General features: G+C 41.9%; 2 protein-coding genes across 4 annotated transcripts in view; one reads left to right on the top strand and one right to left on the bottom strand.

Moving 5' to 3' along the window:
• klhl32 (kelch-like family member 32) overlaps positions 1 to 7,134 on the bottom strand; it is a 37,073-nt gene extending 29,939 nt beyond the window's left edge. Inside the window, exons 1-2 of one of the 2 annotated variants that reach the window (XM_085365081.1) lie at positions 7,110 to 7,134; positions 3,154 to 3,331 (exon numbers count right to left, since the gene is read on the bottom strand). In XM_085365081.1, the coding sequence (XP_085221207.1) occupies positions 3,154 to 3,331; positions 7,110 to 7,132 (201 nt within the window). In that variant the 5' untranslated portion in view covers positions 7,133 to 7,134. Of the gene's footprint in view, positions 1 to 3,153; positions 3,339 to 7,109 lie in introns of both variants that reach the window. The other variant, XM_085365082.1, reaches the window with a different exon arrangement.
• A 2,423-nt stretch (positions 7,135 to 9,557) lies between these two features.
• Positions 9,558 to 20,264, top strand: fzd6 (frizzled class receptor 6). 2 transcript variants are annotated; one of them, XM_085366172.1, is made up of 8 exons: positions 9,558 to 9,670; positions 10,930 to 11,349; positions 16,418 to 16,611; positions 16,695 to 17,271; positions 17,380 to 17,799; positions 18,980 to 19,128; positions 19,246 to 19,650; positions 19,792 to 20,264. In XM_085366172.1, the coding sequence occupies exons 2-8, from the start codon at positions 11,164 to 11,166 to the stop codon at positions 19,955 to 19,957; spliced, it is 2,097 nt and encodes a 698-aa protein (XP_085222298.1). In that variant the 5' UTR covers positions 9,558 to 9,670; positions 10,930 to 11,163; the 3' UTR covers positions 19,958 to 20,264. The 2 variants fall into 2 exon arrangements, with proteins under 2 accessions (XP_085222298.1, XP_085222297.1); XM_085366171.1 differs by having other exon boundaries at positions 17,380 to 17,802.
• The last annotated feature ends 508 nt before the right edge of the window (positions 20,265 to 20,772 follow it).

Raw genomic sequence — 20,772 nt, 5'->3', positions numbered from 1 at the left:
GTAGGTATGGTGTTCTTGGGATGCAACTCAGTATTCTTCTTCCTCCAAACACGACGAGTTGAGTTTATACCAAAAAGTTCTAGTTTGGTTTCATCTGACCACATGACATTCTCCCAATCCTCTGCTGTATCATCCATGTGCTCTCTGGCAAACTTCAGACGGGCCTGGACATGCACTGGCTTCAGCAGCGGAACACGTCTGGCACTGCGGGATTTGATTCCCTGCCGTTGTAGTGTGTTACTGATGGTGACCTTTGTTACTTTGGTCCCAGCTCTCTGCAGGTCATTCACCAGGTCCCCCCGTGTGGTTCTGGGATCTTTGCTCACCGTTCTCATGATCATTTTGACCCCACGGGATGAGATCTTGCGTGGAGCCCCAGATCGAGGGAGATTATCATTGGTCTTGTATGTCTTCCATTTTCTGATGATTGCTCCCACAGTTGATTTTTTTCACACCAAGCTGCTTGCCTATTGTAGATTCACTCTTCCCAGTCTGGTGCAGGTCTACAATACTTTTCCTGGTGTCCTTCGAAAGCTCTTTGGTCTTGGCCATGGCGGAGTTTGGAGTCTGACTGTTTGAGGCTGTGGACAGGTGTCTTTTATACAGATGATGAGTTCAAACAGGTGCCATTCATACAGGTAACGAGTGGGGGACAGAAAAGCTTCTTACAGAAGACGTTACAGGTCTGTGAGAGCCAGAGATTTTCCTTGTTTGAGGTGACCAAATACTTATTTTCCACCCTGATTTACGAATAAATTCTTTACAAATCCTACCATGTGGATTCATGGATTTTTTTTTCACATTCTGTCTCTCACAGTTGAAGTGTACCTCTGGTGCAAATTACTGACCTCTGTCATCATTTTAAGTGGGGGAACTTGCACAATCGGTGGCTGACTAAATACTTTTTTGCCCCACTGTACCTACAGCTTTAAAGAAAAGAACATTTCAGGCTTGTGTCTGTTGGAGTCAAATTATTAAATGTTGCCATTATTGTACTTAAATTTGTAAGTCTTGGTTCAAACTGTATGATCCAAGACATTCCTTTGTTTCTGACCCCCGCCCCAGCCTGTTGAATGGTGGGGGAGGCTGTAGTGTTTTATTATAGGGACACATCCTATGTGAAGGTTCTGTTTTCTTGTTTAGTAAACTTCCTGCCTTTATGACCCTTTGGTGAGCAGGAGGTCACACAAATGCACCCCCAAACACAAGCACACACACTCACGGGCACCTACACACACACACACACACACACACACACACACATGCATACACACACATACAAGGGCCCGACACACCGCAATGGGTGGTGCCAGTGTAAACTGTAACTGTATTCAATAAAAAGGCTGCAAGGAAGGCTGTTTATTTGAAGTTGGCTAGGAAACAGGTGAGGAGCGTTCAGCTCCAAGAGCCTGGTGGACCAGCCTCCATTGCTAGCAAGTAAAATCGATCGATTGCTGTTCGTCTTGCTTCGTTAACGGGAATAAGTCTCTAAACCCGTGGGGCCTGTGGAATCACAGACCCAACAGTGTCAAATTCTCATAAATGAAATCAATACAGCTCAGTTAAACAGAGCTCAACTCTTTCCACAGGCAGTCCATGTAGTGTGTTGTACCTCTGTGCATGCAGTCCGGAGATATATAATATGCAATGCAACTGCCTAATGCGACATCAGTGCCACAGTAGTACCTGCAAACTCCTTTTCTAAAGTATTCAGAAGAAAAAACTAAATAAGCTGTTGCTACTATAAATACCTGAAAGGGGAATTCACAAACTTTCAATTTTGTATGCAGCAGTGAATCTATTTCCACTTATTTACAGCTTGCTACAAATAGCACAGTATACATTGAATCCCCACGCACCAACTTCCTCACAGGGATCAACTTACAACAGATGCCATTATCAAATCAAGCTATATTGGATTAGACAGAGGAGAGATCGTCTATAAATGATCTACAGGAAATACCGATCAGTCTTTTAAATAGTGTTGTCACAAAGCAATATATGACTTTTACTTAGTGTAGTTTGTGACATTTCTATTGAAAATAGTGACTGTTTTTTGGTAAAGGCTCCTTTCTAACTGATGGGCGAACAGACAACATTTTGTGTGTGGGTACTTTCTCGCTGTCAGCGGTGTGCTTGTGAGGCTGGTGTGACTGATTGTGGCTGTATCTCGCCAAGCTGTCCAGACGTCTTAGTAATGTGATGGGACTGGAAGAGGCAGGTGACACATTCAGGACAAGTTCCAGGTACACAACTCATGCTTGGTCAGGTATTTCATTACAATCCCTCATGCCCGCTGGACTACATAATGTGTTCTAATCACTGCAAAGTGTGCAGGTGTTTGCCTGAGTGTGAGAAGACTGAGACGTGGAACGAGGGGGAAAACACAGTTGCTATTCCCCACACAAGGCCCCTTCATCTCCTCAGTAAATGAAGTAAATGAAACCCAGCGGTGGAGTCAGATGACAAAATGAACATAATGTTGTTAGGCTGCTCCAGAGGAACAGAGGAGCGGAGTGAGTTTTTCTTGCTTACTGTAGCAGGCTGATCTAATAATCCGAGCGCTGGAACAACAGTGTTGCTCGGCTCAGCTGGGACTTGAAAGAGCGGCATTTAAAAAAGGAGCCGAAGAACAAAAGGAGAACAAATGTGAAGGGGATGAACAAAAGGAGGAGAGGAGTGTGACTCGCCCACCCTCGACTCTCTTCAGACAGAAGTAAAAAAAAAAAAACCCTACAAACACACACACACACGGGAGGAATAATCCCCGGGCAACTTGGACATATTTAATCTGCCTCTCATTTTCAACAGGGATTAATTTCTACCTTCTAATCTGCTTGGTGTCCCTGAATTAAATCTCATGTGTGCACTTTTCCCTGTGCGGCCCATCTGAGGAAATCTCCTGCCTGGCTGTCTGACAGCACAAGCCTAGCTAAAGCAACGTATGTGGCTTAAAAGGTATCAAACACTCGGGCTCGTTCCAGGTGGGTTAGTGAAAGACGTGTAGCAGTTGGTGTGACATATAATACACCATGTGGGCTTGCAAACATGACCAATTTTCCAACCAAACACTTCTACTACTACTCTGCTCAAGAACTTCATTTATTGGCAGGATGAATTGTTTTTGAGATCTCTAACATGAACTAGACTCACCCTGAAGTAATCGCTGCACGCTGCTAGGACGGCTTTGTGGGCGTGGAACTTCTGCTCACCGGCAACCAGAGTGACATCACACAGCAGGCCATCCTTCCTCTGCTGGTTGAGGGCAGAGAGGACCGAATCCTGGTGCGACTTTGACTGGCAGAGCCTCTGTCCTGTCAGCATCTCCCTACTGGTGTACAACACACAGACATACAAAACAGATGTTGGATTTTAGTGGATTTACTAGGTAAGACAAAGATTTTGCGCTAATGATAATAAGCAATAATAATTTATCCTTTACCACAGATGGATTAAAACAAATTAAGACTTTTCTGTGAGCAAACATTTACAATAAATCTAAACAATTCCATTCATTTTAACCACCTTGACAGCACAATAGTAACATATATCCATGTAAAACTCCTACCTTAACAAAAATCTCTATTTTTTTTTAAAATATATGTAATGTGCACAGCAAATACATGAAAAATCATAACTTTTTACCCCATGTCCAGTGGTGAAAATCACACCAAACAACTGAAATGAAATGCTCTCACACACACTCCAAGAATTAAGCTAAGGAACTACAGCAAGCTAACGTTGCTTGCTGTATCATTATTATCCATACATAAAGTATCTCTTAACCCAGTTTCCTCTACCTTTTACCACACCACTGCAACTATATCAGTATCCATTGATTACTTTACTATTGGTGTTCAAACACGTATTGACAACTACTATAAATGTCAGACGCGCTAAAACTATTATTAGTCCACACAGGATTACTCTTATTGACGATACCCTATTTTTTCTCTTCCACCACCGTGAGGCTGATTTTTCTTGTTTTTTACTGAACTATATGGAACTGTTGGTTTTCTGCCATAAAACTCTCTAGAAGTGGCCACAAAACCCAGAGGATGAAGACATTTTTGAATAATTTGGCAGCATGGTGGTGCAGTTGGTTTAAATCTCCTGATTATCTGGGGCCTGCTTAGCTTGTTTGCCTGCTCATGTTTCCTTGGGTACTCCAGCTTACTTACACACTCCAAAGACATGCATGCTAGGTTAATTAGTGATTGTAAAAATGGCTGTAGGTGTGTCTTTAAGTGCTGCATGAATTAGTGTGTGAAAAAGCTAAATGTGGCTTATAGAGTAGAATGGTTCGAGCAGTCAGACCAGAAAAGTGCTATCTACATGCCAGTCCAGTCCATATTAATATGAATTTAATGTCCCTGTACCTAGAATTTAGTGTGGCTTTTTGAACATTAATGATTCCCAGGCGATAAATTGTAATTATTTATCCTTGGTTTTTTCTCTAGTGAGGCATTTGTTGCCTCCATGAGGTTATTATATCTGCTTTATAATTACATTATTTGTTATCTACAACATTCATTAGCCTTCTCAGAATTAAATGTAAAGACTTTGGTCATGCTTTAACTTTTCTGGTTAGTATCATTATTGGCACATAAGCTTGTCCCATATTTTTATTTATGATAAAACAGTGGCAAAGCATCCCTTTCTGTGAATAGAATATGCACAAATATAAGTGAATTTCCAAAACAGTTGGGATGCTGTGTAAAATGTGAACAAAAATGTGCAAATCTCATACTCATGTTTCATTCACAATAAAACATATGATCAGATATTTGAAGTCTTTGCAATTTTTCATCAAGGCACATTATTCTGAATTTGTTCCACAATATGTAGACACAGGTTTTTGCAGAATGGTGCACCTCATGTCACTGACCTGTTGCCAGATGACCCACTAAGCTGCTAAATGTTCCTCCAGTTGGTTTGTTTTTCTGTAACACTTAGTTTTCCAGCCTTTCGGGATGCCCGTCCCAAAACGGGCTAACATTTTCATGAAATAGTAAAATGTCCCAATGTAAACATTTGATGTGTTTTCTATATTCTATTGTGAATAAAATATGAGTTTATGAGATGATTTATCAAAGACTATGCACAAAAACACTGATCTCGTAAGAAAAAAGGGTGGTGTTTATCAGATCGCGCTACTAGTTCATTTCCATCTACAGTCCCTGAACAGGTACACCCAAAAGATTAACCAGGCTGCAAAATATTAAACATAAACATCCACAGGACTAGCAATAATTTGAATAATATAATCAAATAGCCTAAAACCCTTCAATCAGTCCCACCCACAAGATACAAACACATTCATAAGTGCATACACCCCATTATTCAGTTATCTTTAATTTCCATTGTTAAAATTGCATCAGAAATTTAGACAAGTGACTCAATCAATGGCTTGCCATGATTTACATTTTTGCCATTCCCCCACCCTTACAAAAACAGCGCTTCCTACCCATCAGCGTCTATCTCACAGTTTAGCTGACAGGATAAACGCGCTGACCACAGAACATGTCAAAATGAGTTTTCCCGACTGGCAGAAAGCTGAGGATCCATGTAACAGCAAATATACCCCATTTTCCAACTCATCCTCAGTCCCTCTCCGCTTATGCCCATTCATAAGCCAGTCTGTCCACCCAAATCCATCTATGTCCACTTCCAGTCCTGGCCATCACTTTAAATTATGCTGCCTGCCAAGAGGCTTACTCTGTCACCTTCATGGTGATGGGGTGTAAGACAGAGGAAATAATGGGCGTGTGTGTGGGCGGATGCGTTAATGCGCTCTGGGATTGAGGTAGGATAAAAGATGACTCAGGTTGTTTGTTTGGTAGGTTTGTTTTTTTTTTTTTTGGGGGGGGGGGGGGGGGGGGATTGCCATAATTTAAAGTAAAAGGTTTTTACATTCCAAGAAGAGAGTATAAGGATGAAATGAACATATTAGGACAAAACTGTTAGCCGAATGGTGAAAACTAAAGCAACACAAGAACAATAATGTGGCTAAACTGCCCTCAGAATGGGTCATATTGCAAAAGAATCTGTGTCCTACATTTCACAGTGTGTCATATTTTGTTTGTGTTACAAAAGTTGCAATTTACCAGCTCACAAAAAAATAAAGAAATAATGTTATCAGAGGTTATTTTTTCTCTAATTACCCAAGTATGATGTGTAAAACAGCTTTAAAATTTAAAGTACACCAATGTTTACTCTTAAAGTACCACCGCAAGGACTGCAACAGTCAGAAATGTTACGATGCCATATATGTTGGCTTTAAAAGGCTAAAAGTAGATTTCAGTTTGAAAATAGTTTATTGCAACATATTCTTATTTCTTGAAAAGGCCAAAATCAGCACTTGATTATTTCTCCCTGCCTCCGAGCTTCATTTAGTGTCCAAAAACTATTAAACATATAAATAAACCACAGAGTCGGAAGGCTAGGTAATGAAGCAATCAGTGTAGATGCTGGAGTTCTTTTTCCAAGTAAATCCCACGTGCAGCATCCTGCTGCTAAAAAAAGACTCCCTGATAACACAATAAAAAGATGTTTCCTTCTATTTGATTAAACTAAAAGAAAATACAACTGTGACCTGTTTTTGAAGGTTTAGTAAGTAGGTTTGGTACAACGGATTGGGCTCTTAGGTAGATAGGTGGATTGTCGCTCGTATAACCTTGTCTACATCCATATATTAAGTTAGATAAAAAAAGACACTGAATGGACAGTCCAGGAGAGAGAGAAAGATAGAGAAAGCTAGTAGAGCCTGCGCTCTCCAAGCACGGTTATTGAACAACAAATCGATCCTAAATAGATCTTTCTCAGCTTAAAATAAAGAAGTGAATAATGTCAGCATTGTTTGAAACTGTCAGTTGATTCTGTGTTTGGATTCTCATTAACATAGCAGTTTTCTAGTCTAGCTGATCACTCAAAGCACTTTTACACCAGTAGCCACATTCACCCATACATGCGTACACCAAACCACCATCCTTCCAATCAATGAACAGCCCGCTCTACCTCCTGATAAGCCACAGGAGGTGCATACACAGTAACGGTTCCTTAAGGGTTATTGTCTATTTTTGCCATGAGCTTTAGATGTGCGGACCTACCTGAGGCTCGGTTCAGAAGGCATACCCTCTTACAAAGGAAGTTAAGATGGAGGTGGAGGGGAGGTGCTATGTGGCTCCTGAGGACTGTAGTCTCCTCACTGGGCACATACATCAGCCTGATAGGACAGAACAGCATGTCAGCTTCACTCAGTCCATCTACTCAACAAAGCCACAATGTGACAGCCTCCTGTGCGACGTGTGAAGGGATGCTACCACACGTTACGCCTAATGCTGACTTCTCCCTTCTCTCCATCCTCTGTTGACTTTGACAATTGTTAGAGCTGTTCTTTGAAGGCCTTTTCTTGTAAAGCCCGGGGACTGCGACAGCCACAGGCAGCTAGGCTTCAGTGAAGTGAATCAACAAGGTCAGCACTTCTCTGAACAAGCTGGGAGTCCAAATTACACCAAGTCCTTCTGGTGTAGCTACAACCTTGACATAATGTGCTACACACCTGAATCTTGATATCCCACAGATAATGTCCAGCAGCACAGAGAGGTCACTCGGAAATCCAAGCTGCTCTGGATACTCTGATTGAAACCCCACTCGCTTAGTGTACAAATAATAAGCTGACCTGGGTCTTCTCATACACCTGTTTTACAGAAGCAAGCCTCTGTATGTTTGCAGTTTATTTGATAGAGCCGAGTGTACTGCTGGTTTAGGTGTCATCCTCAGTGAGGTTTACTTATCGATCCATTCACGACTGACCTTCAGATGTATAGCCACAGGTAAGTGTTACTTACATTACCCTTGAGTCCAGCTGAACACATGCTAAAAACGTGTGATCAAAAGCAAATAAAATTGGAAATCATAACTTCCTTGTCTCCCTAAATGTCTTCAGTGCTGTTAGAATACGAGGTTTTCATAACATATATCTAAAAATTATCTTACCAAGTGAAAAAATGAGCAGTGGGAGAGGTTAAACACGTCCGGAAGGCGGATAAATTTAGGATCTGATAATCGCAACAACTAGGCCATTGTTCCCTGCAAAACACTGTAATCTCCTGACCGAAAACGACCACAGTGCAAATGTTGTCTTTTACGCACAGAAGACAATTAGGATTTACGCACGAAAAGCGCGCGAGGGAGCTGAATTGAGGAGGAGGAGGAGGGAAGGTTTGGGTTGCCAGATAAGCAGATACCCTTAGTGCATTAAGTGTCACTTTGAAGAAAAATAATAAGAAAAAAAGCTCCCAGCTGTCAAAAGGTCTCCTAGCAACAGGCCAGCGCCTCGGTCCACAAACTACGGGGACGGTGAAGAGAGCAACCTCTCCTGTGCGAGCAGAATATCCTGTTGCATCCTTCGCAGAGCACAAGCACACGATCTGTACCAAATCCTACCCAGAGCACCTCACGGCTTTGGAGGAATTTACAATATTCACCCCTCCTCCTCCTCTCTCAATGTGCCACAAGCTTACGCACCTCATATGAATGTGTTATGAGTCAGTCCCGTCCCCCTCTGGCGGCGCCTCCGTTACAGATCATTTGATCATTTGATGTCCGAGGTTGGGCTCCTTTTTTTAAAATCAGCTGCGACACGAAGGGAGGGTGCAGCGGCGACCAGATGCGCAGGGTTATCAGCAACACTTTATTGGTTACACTGTAGGACCTAAATTGTTACATTATAACCCCGCCTCTCCACGGCAGGTCACATGAATATGGACACAGTCGGGAGAGAGCGCCTCCAGGTGGATAATTGAGGCATGGCAAATTGTTGGGGATGCCTCTGTGTGTGCTACATGCAGTATTGTAGACACTACTGGGACACCAGGGGTCCTCATAGGATTTCCACGGGGTGCCCGGCAAATTTGGCGATACTACGCTGCTCCACTGAAAGTAGCAAAAGAAGAAATATAACACTGTGTAGTTGCACGCATCTGTGAGATCATTGTTACCCTTATATTTTTGATATCAGTATTACAGGAAACGTCAGTGCAGTTTTATCTGTATACGACTGCATTTTGTCACTTGCAAAACATCATGACACATTTTTAAATGGTAAAATCACCCACTTCCATCTAGTGGTAATTGTGGAAAATACAGAAATTATAGAATTATATTCTATAAGTTATGATTGTTGTAAAAAAATAGAAAAGTTGGTGTTTGTTAATAAACCCTCTCAGCTGTATTTTGCATTGTTTCATCCTTTATCTGCCGTCTGCACGTACGCGGCGTTTAAGTGCTTCCTGTCTATACTGACATTGTTACTCTCGTTGGGGCATTCAACTGCTAGTTTAGTGACCTGTAAAGTTAGTATGTACAGTACGCCACTCTTTTAAAGATGAACTTGCCCTTTAATTTTTTTTAATATAAAAGGCTATTATACACATGAAGTCTCCCACCCACAAACTACCGTGAAACTTAGATTTTAACTTAAAAAACAAACAAACAAAAAAACACTTCATATTTCCAATTGCACCTGAAAGCATCTTTAGTTCAGAGCAGGACGGGAATAGTTGGTGGGAAGGTGCGGGAGCTTATCTCAGGAAACACGCTACCAAATTCCTCACCGGGCAGATCCTGCAACTATTCATAAAGTCAGCTAACTCTTGGGTATTTGGGGGTAAGTTTTCGTGTTTCGCATTTTTACCCCCTCATGGGTTCTTTCTGCTTGGTTGTGGCGAAGTTGTTTCGGCCCCTTGTCCCATGGCAGCGACCGAGGCAGGGATGTTGACTGCACTGTCTCCCCACAGCTGGTGTGTCATTTACGGGGAAACAAACGGCTTTCCTGGCCGCCGTGGACTCGCGTATTGATTTAAAACGTAATTAGCTTTGACATATGCAAGTAATTGGACAGTAATATCAACTTATTATGTCTGTTTGTAGCCATGTCTGCATGGTATGTCGAAGTGTTGGTGGAACGTGTCAAATATTTACCCTGCTAACTATTCCTGGTATATCGCTAATATGCTAACCAAAGGGCTTATTAAGCGTAAATTACTTTTTAGCTACTTTAGCACTATGAACCTCCTTGACTACATGCTGTACTTTGAGGACTGCTGAATTTTGTTGTACGTGGAAAAAGGGATGCGGTAATATTAAGCGCTTATCATCAGTGATAAGATAATCATCAGAGAGACGAGTACCTATATAAACGATGTGTCTCTTTAGTCTCAATGGACAAGAATTCTGTGCAAACTGATCCAAAGCTAGCTTTGCTCAAATTGTTAAAATTCAGAATATAACCAGAAGTTATATCAAATAAATGCATAATCTGTGGGCCCCTTGTTAGGTCACCAGGAACAAGCCTAAACCTACACATACTCTGTTTTTATGAAAGGCAAAACATCAGTGGGAAAGTACAGCAGGCTGTCTGCCGTTCAGGTTTCTCAGTGGCTCGTAAACCAAGTGTGTATGTGGAACTCTGACACTTTAATGTGAAGTTTAATGTGCATCAACAAGCCGAGACTCATTCTTCTGAATCAGCATGGATCTTGCGCATTCCCCACCCTGTGTAAAAAGCATGCACTCGAAGCCTGCGTGGGGATTGACTGGATTTTGGTAGCTTGATTCCATCTGACTGAGGAGTCTCTAAGCAGTGCTTCCCAAACTAAACTTCTCAAAGATTTTAAGACCTCAACGGACTTGTAAGGATGCACTGAAATCATGAAAATGTGTTTATTTTTTAAGTGACGGAACAATGCATGCCAGGTTGTTTTCCTAAAACTGAAATTGTGCAGTAAATGAGGTACTATTGAAAAAGAAAAACCTCCTAAGCTGGGATTTCTGAAGGGATATCTTGCTGAAAATTCGGTTTGTGCGTCCACTTCTCTGTGTGTCTGAAAATATAAACCTGTGTCACAATAAGTACCTTCTTTTCAGGGATGTGGAATTCCTATCTGTGGCCTATAGGCACTTGCTGACTCACCATGAAGAAATTCTACCTGCTGCAGCGCCCACCAGCTCCACTGAGATGTCCCTGGGAGGAATGATACACGGATGACAGTCTGAACCAGGCCAAGACGTCCTCGCACGCAGTTAAAAAGAAACTCGAATTAGTTTATACACACACAAAAAAAGAACTGTGCACACGCCCACTCCTACTCACTCATCACAATGCTGATGCCAGGACCACTGTGGGTGTGCCTGGCACTGATGTGGGTGGGAAGCTGTCATGCCCACAGCCTGTTTACATGTGAGCCTATCAGAGTGCATCGGTGCTTGGAGACGTCCTACAACATGACCTTCTTCCCCAACATGATGGGCCACTATGATCAGGATATCGCATACAACCGCATGCAGGTGAGCCCTCGTAACATTACACAACATTTATCTGTAGAAATCTGTATGCCTATGCATCGTGCAAGCATACAGTGATTCATTTTTATTTAAAGGTCCAGTGTTTTATAGATTAGGCGGGCCAAGCAAGCTAAGCATGTGAACAATTGTCAAAAATGATTCAACCCCACAGAACTTACTTTAAATTCTAGTAGAATTTATGTAAAATTAGGCTGAATTTGTTCAAAGTGTATATTGGGCTAATGCAGAGTTTATTGACTTATCCAGGCAGCCTCTGGCCCACCTCAAAGGTTCTCATCAGTCTTGGTTTCCATGGAACGTTGAAAAAACGCTTCCTCTCCTTATAATTGGAAATTATACTTCAGGCCACATTCAGCGATGATGAATATCATGTCCATATAATTGTCATTATTAGTGCCATCAGCGCTGTTTGTGGCTCCGGTTACTAATTGACGGTGTCTCTCAGCCCATACTGAAGCACATATTGATTGAAATATAATTACCATTTTGTAATGGACTTCAACTGACACACAGTATTTACCAGCCACAGTTTGTCCACAAATCACATCTGATTGTTAAAAGAAATAGCGAGTGATTAAACTGTGAATCTGTCCACTTAAATTCTAAAGGGAGGCTTTTAAGAAACCTTTGCGGTAGAAGAAGGCTCTGCTTAGGGTTCCTCTTACAAGTAAAAGAAGTTAAGAAAGAAGAACATTCTTAGTTATAACAAAAATGTGTCACAAGCTTTAATCACTGACTAAGTCCAAAACCAAAGTCCAAAAATCACAAAAACAAGAGGCCAGATGGGGAGCAAAACAGGTGCATCCACAGTCATTTCACAGAATTGTGCACAGAACTAAGCAGAGAAAACAACAAAGAGAAGGCCAGGACGATTTTTATTCTGGAGGCTGATTAAGGAATATCAGACAGGAGGGAGACGAGACACAGGTGTAAGTAATTACACACAGCTGAGCACAACCTGGAGGAGACCGTCAGGAAGCAACACACAGGATGTGAAGAAAATAAACTGTCAAAGCTAAAGAGGAAATAACCAAAGCAGACTTAAAGTTCTACAAGAGAAGAAAACACAAACCACAAATACGGAAATGAGACAAAGAAAAACACAGGGAAGAACATTATTACAACTACAAATACACAAGGCGTGAACCAGAATTTAAGCTATACAAAATGGAGCTTATCACTATAATAAGTATCTATAATAGAACAGCAACATAATAGGACAACAATGAAGCTAAATAGGGATTAAACACTCAATATCACCAGAGCTAAGATTCACAGTTTACTTTACAGGAAATCAGCTCAGACTCACCCTAACAATAATCGAAAGCCTGCAGCAGCGACACCAAACAGAAAGTACTTAATTAATAACAAGTAGAAATCCAAAAAACTCCATTCTCCCTGGCAGCCATAAGATTTCCACTGGGCTTTGCTAAAGAGGCAAAAATGCAATAGAAATGGAAGGATGTGAAATAGCCATCAACACACAGTAAACGTGGAACGGTATTTATCAGAAAATCCATGGCTCTCAGCCGATCAGTGGAGCCAACAGCTAATTCTGCACGCTAAGCTGAGAGGCAGCTTTCTTTTTTAGGGTAATCAACATTTTTCAGCTCATTACTTTTGCAATTTGTGGGTTTCTTGTTGATCTTCTGATAAGTCAAATCAGTTTAGGGTTTTTTTCTTCATTTGCACGCACTCATGCGATTGCATGTAAGTATAGGTGGCTATGGGGTGCATTTGGTCTTGGTATTGACTGTTATTGCGTGACCACTTTTCCATCCAATTAGTGGGTGATGTTCTGACTAACACCTGGATGACTGATGAATGGTTGAAATGAGGCATGTAATCCGAATCCAAGCTAAGTTAATTTATCCTTATGTAAGTAACGCCTTTATCGGTTTTGGAACATTATTATCGGCATGTTTAAAATACCATATGCAAACATGTTATCAGGGTTTTTGAGCTTTCAAAAGTCAATATCCAGATTGGCTCAAAATATCCAGTGGTAATTCAGTGTATACCCATATGGAAAAGAAATAGTAAAAACTTATATGTGATTACTCATGAAAGTGGCCACTTTCTCATTACTTTTGTACATTGTTTTAGTAAGTATCCAAAACATACAAGTTTCACTATATAATTTTTCAAGGGATCTTATATCTGTTTTCACTCTTATATGCTTTTCATACAAGTTTCACACAAGACAGATACTTTATAAGATTTATATATATCTTTTCCATATGGGTAATCTTGATTCAGGAAGAAAAACGACTTAATTGTGTTTGTTTTCAACAGAATAAACGTACAATTATAACAGAAAGCACAATCATATATATGTTTGATGGTTGTTGTTTGTTTTTTTTTTTCATTTCTCCAAAATTCTGTCTTCATCATTCGAAACTGCGGGAAAATCTCCTGTCCCTTTATTGTGTAAATTCAGGTCATGATTCAGATCACAGTGTAACATTTGGGCTGAGCTCAAGGACCTGTTGTTGTGATATAACTGTCTGATCATTTGTTGGCATCAACAAATTAGGAAAAATCTAACACAAGCTAAGAAGTCTAGCTGTATACGTAGAAGCACCTATAAGCTGTGCTCTTGTATAAAGGTTTATAGACTGTAATGGGCTGTTATGTGCTCCAGTCAGTATTACACAACAGAAGTCAGTAGACCATCTCTTAGCAACAGTAACTCTCAAATGACACTGAACTGGTGTAATTAGAGATTTACACCCTGCAGATTAAAATTTTCTTCCATGCATAGAATACAGAAATCAGTCTTCTTTTTCATAGTGGAAAAATATGCTTAATATCTGCTCAGATTTAGAGAATTCTAATCTTAAATTTGACTTCTCTTCAGACTAGTAGTGTTCTCTTTAATCACCACCCTTTGCTGTGACTAAAGTCTAAGTTTGTGTAACTGGTGTTTCAGCTTTGCTCCGTCAACCCTGTGGCACTTTGGCTAATGTGCTTTAAGACCATTTGTTGTCTTGCACATATCCTCAGCAGAAATGTTTCTCTAGCTGTTGCATCCTGTCTCCTGGCATTCCTGGGGGTTTGGGTTACGTGCATTTGGTGTGGAGTGTTGAGCATGATCTGTAGGAGTCTTTTGTGTGGCATCTGGCAAAGGTATCAGCTTCTTATTTCATGGCAACCTTGGCCACGGGCAACTTCAGTGACTTTGTTGTGAGGGCTCTTTGATTTCTGGAGGAAGGGGAGGGACACACCCAGTCGCACACAAAGCCTGCTGTGCATACCACAAGGAGTATCCTCTGTCTCTTAATACCCCCCCAACACACACACACACACACACACACACACACACACACACGGTCCTACCTCCGCAGTCCTGTCTCCCAGGTGACAGGCTTACACTCTCTGGCCTTCATTCAACGTTAAATACTAAACATAGCCCGCTTTGAACATGTGCAATGATTTATCACAAAGCTCTGACGTTGGAATCAGGCAGGTTTCTGCTTTATTCTGGGCACAGTCCAGCCTATCAGTAGGATTTTCCGGAGGAGGGCTAACCTTTTCCTGCCCTTCCACTAGTGTTTGCCAGCTTTGGAAAGAGCAAAAACTTTGAAGTGTTAGAATATAGAGAGAATGGAAAGACAAACTGACACACTATAACGGACACTCGGGGGCCTTGAAAGTTTGAGTAAAACTTTGAAAAGTAAGAGTCATCTTTAAAAAAACAAAACAAAAAAAAACTTCACTTAATACTTAAAGTACATTGTGCAGAAATTCTCTGCGAAGGATTTTGCCCTAAAGAGCAAATCAGCTCAAATTTTGCAGCTGATCCTGTTGGAAGGTTTTTGAAATGAGGGCAGTTTTTACAGTAAGTGCTCTAAAGAAAATAAAGGTCAGATTGTTCAGCCACGAGGAGCCTCAAGTCCAGGACCTCCAGAGGAGAGAAACAAGGACGCTTAATGTCTGAGGGGGCAAGCCCAGGGCCCAGAGATGTGGGCCTGGAGCCAGAAAAAGCAGAGAAGAGAAAACATCAACTAGTGCAATATGCTCAAGTGTGGTCGTGTGGATTTCCTTTGCGCATATCGGCAGTTTAGATTTACAGCAAGCTATCCAGTGATGAGGTCGAGAGTGTGGAGTACTCTGAAATACACACAATACAACACAGCACAACACACTTAGTCTGTGCTAATGCATGCCTGTCACTATTAACTGGTTATGTATTGAACATGCATATTACTCCAAGTGATGTAGCTGGTGTCGATCCAAAAATAATAAGGCTGTCCTCCACACATATCCTCAGCAACCTTCCCATGAACAGCTCTGTGCATTCCAGCCTTCTTGGCCTGTCCCTGGTTGTTTCCAAATGTCCGCACTCTCATTTCCTGCCACCTATACCCCCCCTTCCAATGCTCTGGTTGATCATGGTTTCCGGCCGATGAATGGACAGTTTTGTGTGTTACTATAGTGTACTGTTGCTTATGTAGCATAAATATTTTCACCAGCTTTTGCTACCCTGATCATTTGTAATCTCAGTGCTTATTATATTACAATGTCCAGTCATGCAGACTGCACTTATAACACAAGTAAAATCATTATATTTATGCCTCTTTTCCAGTTGCATTTACAAAAGTAATTTCACAATCTTACAGGTTACTGTCTGTCTATTTTTCAGAGAAAAATGTTTAAAAACTTCAAACTGTGCAGACTGCTACCTACACCTACTCCCCCAGCACAGCACAGTCTGTGGAAATACTGGATTCACCAGTGTAGGCAGACTGTACATAGCTGTAACATCATGAAAATGCTTTGGAAGCTCTTCAAAGAAAAGTTATAGCTGGAAAACTTAGATTTAAGCTACTTCAAAGGTTTCTTTAGGGAATGCTATATAACTCATGCACGCACATGTGAGTGTTCAGGTCATGAGTAGGGCTGTCAAGCCTTCAAATCTATCAGTATATTCAAAGTTCTCAGGTGATGTAACTTGCATCTAAACGTAATGGAAGAACAGAGTGCAATAATAGTTGTTATAATGGAAAACCGATTTTTAATATAGTATGTTTAATCTCTTCAATTTCAGCCATTTATGCCCCTGATAAACCTGAAGTGCTCTCCAGATGTCCACCACTTCCTGTGCCAAGTCTTTATCCCAGCATGCACCGAGGAGAATAAGGTGATCCACCCCTGCAGGGAGCAGTGCAATGCTGTTCGGTCCGACTGTGAGAAGAACATCCACACCTTTGATGTCCCCTGGCCTCCTGAAATGTGTGAAAAGTAAGAAAATATCCTTCCCCGGTTTCATTACCCACAATTCATGTTGAGGCACTTATCCTGTTATATTGTTATTTATGCTCTAGATTGGACCCTTGCAGTGTGCCTGGTTCTCCAGCCCCTTTAACCACCCCAGCAATCTCCTCATCCGCTAAGAGAGAGCTGGGCTTCTGGTGCCCATTGCAGCTAAAGACCAAGCCAGGTCATGGCTCATCATTCCTAGGCGCCCAGGACTGTGCTCCACCTTGCTCCAACATGTACTTCAAACCCCACGACATAGAATTTGCAAAGAGCTTCATCGGTGTGTGCTCCATCATCTGCCTGGGTGCTACACTCTTCACCTTCCTCACATTCCTTATTGACGTCAAACGCTTCCGTTACCCAGAGCGGCCCATAATCTTCTATGCTGTGTGCTATAGCTTTGTCTCGCTCATATACTTCATCGGCTTCCTGCTGGGAAACAATGCAGCCTGCATCAAAGCGGCCCATCCTGCTGGGGTTGACACAGTGGTGTTGGGCTCTCAGAGCAAAGGCTGCACTCTGCTTTTTATGCTTCTCTACTTCTTCTCCATCGCCGGTATCGTCTGGTGGGTTATACTCACCATCACCTGGTTCCTGGCAGCCGGCCCCAAGTGGAGCTGTGAGGCCATTGAGAAGAAAGCGGTAAGGTTCTTAAGTATTTAGGTTTGTTTCCTAGTAGCAAATAGGAAGCAAACACAACAAGGAAATATGTGCAGTTACAGCTCAGTCAATATTTTTATTTTGTCTAAGGTGTGGTTCCACTCTGCTGCCTGGGGGATCCCTGGGGCACTCACTGTCATGCTGCTGGCTCTGAACAAAGTTGAAGGAGACAACATCAGCGGAGTCTGTTTTGTGGGGCTCTACGACCTGGATGCGCTGCGCTACTTTGTACTGGCGCCACTGTGCGTGGGCGTCATAGTCGGCCTCTTCCTCATCCTGGCAGGTATCGTTTCTCTGAATCACGTCCGACAGGTCATCCAGCACGACGAGCGCAACCAGGAGAAGCTTAAGAAATTCATGATTCGCATCGGCGTGTTCAGCTGCCTCTACCTGGTCCCGCTGGTCACCCTGCTAGCCTGCTACACCTACGAACAGAGCCACCGCAGCAGCTGGGAGAACACCTGGATAAACGACCGCTGCCAGGAGTATAGCATCCCCTGCTTAAACCAGGTTGTTGTGACTTATTCATTCAGTAAAGATGGGGTGAAAGTTTAGGACAAGCTTTTTTAGACTGCTGAAAAAGGGCAAAACCAAAGCACAGTGAAAATTTCATAAAACTGATCAGGGCTCAGAAGGATCCAAAAGGCTCATCTGTTTAAAAATCCCAATTATTAAATATCTATAATGTCCTGCAGAGTACAGGGATTCCAAAATCAAGACTGTTATGACAGATCAGTGTGGAAGTAACAGACGTCTTAGAAGCTGCGGTACCTCAAAAATGTAGTGCAGAATACATGAGTTTTCTTTAATTTATTAAATATAATTTTTCCACATTAAAATAAATAAAAACAAAGAACAAGAGGTCTTTAGATGAATCACAATTTAATGCAGGGTTATAAATTTTAAAAAAGATGGTGGGGAGAAAAAATTGGCATCATCAGTTTGTCTCAAGGGCCAAATAAGCACACTGTTTCTCCCTCTGTTATTCTCACAATTCTCTTTGGAGCCGTATACAATATGTCATGTCTCAGGATATGTTTGACAACATTAACACTAACACAGCATCTTGTAATGGGGGTGTATCCAACATAAAGTAATGTCAAACTTCTGCAAACATTAAAGCAAAAGACTTTAGAAATAATTCCCACAAATCCCCAAAACATAAAGGTGCAAGTCCAAAACATATGGACATTATTAACCATTTTTTCCTCCATCAAGCCAGTTGAGCACCAGTTTGTTCGGACTTCTGTTTAGGAGCGACCAAAATTCAAGGTTTTCCAACAGGAGTCTCTCCAAGCTCAGGAACTGGTGGAGGACGACTGTATTTCCCAAGCAGTCTGCCGCACACCTTCAGATATTTCAGTGGCCAGGTCTTTGTCCTGTTGTTGTTTCATACAGCATGTAGTGCCCATGTTCGGTCATTTGGTGGTGTGGTCCAAATTCATTAGAAGTGCTTTAGTAGTGCAAGAATTATACATCAGTGGATATCTGTATGGTATGTGGAAGATACAATACGTGAGCTTATAAGCGCTGCAGTGGGAAATAGCTTAGTCTTGTTTTGACAGTCAGTACCTGATGCCTGTACTGGAAATGCTTGACTTTGTCTTAAGTAAGAAATTGAATTTTTTTATTTAACCAGTTGCTCTAAATCACAAGGATCTCATTACCATTGAGTTTGTTACTGTTTTAGACCACAGATCATGAACGCCCTGACCTCTCCCTGTTTCTGGTGAAATACTTGATGACATTGGTGGTTGGCATATCTGCAGTATTCTGGGTCAGCAGTAAGAAGACCTGCTCTGAGTGGGCCTACTTTTTCAACAGGACCCGCAATAAAGAGTAAGACACAACTCTGACCACAGCAAAACACGTGGAAGATCTTTCACACAGTCACTGATGGAGTGAGAATACAGTATTCTAGATCATGTGTTTAATGCCATGTCATGTGACCCACAGCCCCATCAGCGAGAGCCGTCGGGTGCTCCAGGAGTCCTGCGAGTTCTTCCTAAAGCACAACAACCGGGTTCAGCACAAGAAGAAGCACTACAAACCAAGCTCCCACAAACTCAAGGTCATCTCCAAGTCCATGGGCACGAGTACCGGAGTCACGCCCACCAGTGTCTCCACCACCAGCAATCAAGGCACCTCTGCCTTAGGCAACCATGAGCCCCACATGCAAGGTTCACTGTCTGAGATCTCAGCCAGGGAACACCTGGACCGAGGCACCTCCAGTCGAAGCTCGAGGAGAGGGGAGAGAGATAGGGAAAGAGAGAGGGATGGGGGGGAGAGACGCAGCAAAACGGGGAGCTCCAGTAAAGTCAGCAGTCGCTCAGAGAGCTTGCACAGAGTGGCAGATGGGAGGTAAGTAGGAGAGGTGTGAGATGCCATTTTTGAAATGTTAAAAAATTGATTGTATATGTACAGTTCCTTACATTACATGCACTGCAACATCAGACAAGCATTAACCAGCAGTAATCTGTGATGTGTCCTGGCTGGTTTTAGGGCAACTCCAAGGAGCGAGCTATCAGAGGTCAGGCACATTCCCTGTGAGAAGCAACAGCTTTCAGCTTTAAACCCAGCACACACCAGCAGCCTCCAAGACGCCAGCCACCAGATGGTGCTCCAGGTGCCTGAGGAGCGCAAGGACCCAAAGGACAGCAGCTGCTGAGATATCTGACCTTTCAAATTTGTCTGCTCATCCATCCACCCATCCATGACACCAGTCACATGGGAGTCATGCTTGATGCTGGTTGTTGTTCCCATTGTGGGATTTTATTGAATACACTGGAGTGACTGAATGGAAACAGACCAAAACTTGTATTTCAGATGTTCTGAGGGTTAGCCCACATCTAACGGTGTTTGACGATTTAGTCTGTTTAAGTCATGACTTTGTCTTCCAGCTTTACTCAGTGTTTGACCTGAATGTTGCAGCAGCACAGCTACATGCATTGAGTCTGCTGTTTTATAACTTGTGATTTCAGTGGCATATATGCATGCTAGTAAACGATTGCAATATTTATGTAAATATTCTCTTTTTTTATATCTCATATATTTAGTCGTTCACTGGACTGGTCGCCACACTGAGAGTTTAATTGTTAAGGTGAAAATATTGCCAAATATTGAATCCAAGGAAAGTCTTCCTGTGATAAAGTGTCTTTAAATGTCCTATTGTTCTTAAAACGTCATCCTGTAAAACACACTGTGTGTCACTCCTTTGAGGCGTACTCTTAAACTTGATATAGCTGATTTTCAGAGAACTTGTGATTTTATTTTGAATACTTTTCTTAAAAGAGACATATATTTTTCCATTTTCTGGTCATTTCTCCATGTTTTTGTTACAGAAATGCATGCTGTGCTGAACTGTCTTCAAAGCTGTGAATTTTGGTGAAATACAGCTTTGAAGCTTTCTAAAAGAATGTATTTTTGCTTAGAAAATCTTGTCATGATATCTGAGTTTTACTTCATAGTTACTGTGGCTAGAGA

The sequence above is a fragment of the Diplotaxodon limnothrissa genome, linkage group LG11, assembly GCF_057381915.1.
Source record: "Diplotaxodon limnothrissa isolate DT_005_m linkage group LG11, D_limnothrissa_male_GT1.1, whole genome shotgun sequence".
NCBI classification, from domain to species: Eukaryota; Metazoa; Chordata; class Actinopteri; order Cichliformes; family Cichlidae; genus Diplotaxodon; species Diplotaxodon limnothrissa.
Note: the sequence above shows the minus strand (reverse complement) of the source record. Positions and strands in the feature narration are given on the sequence as shown.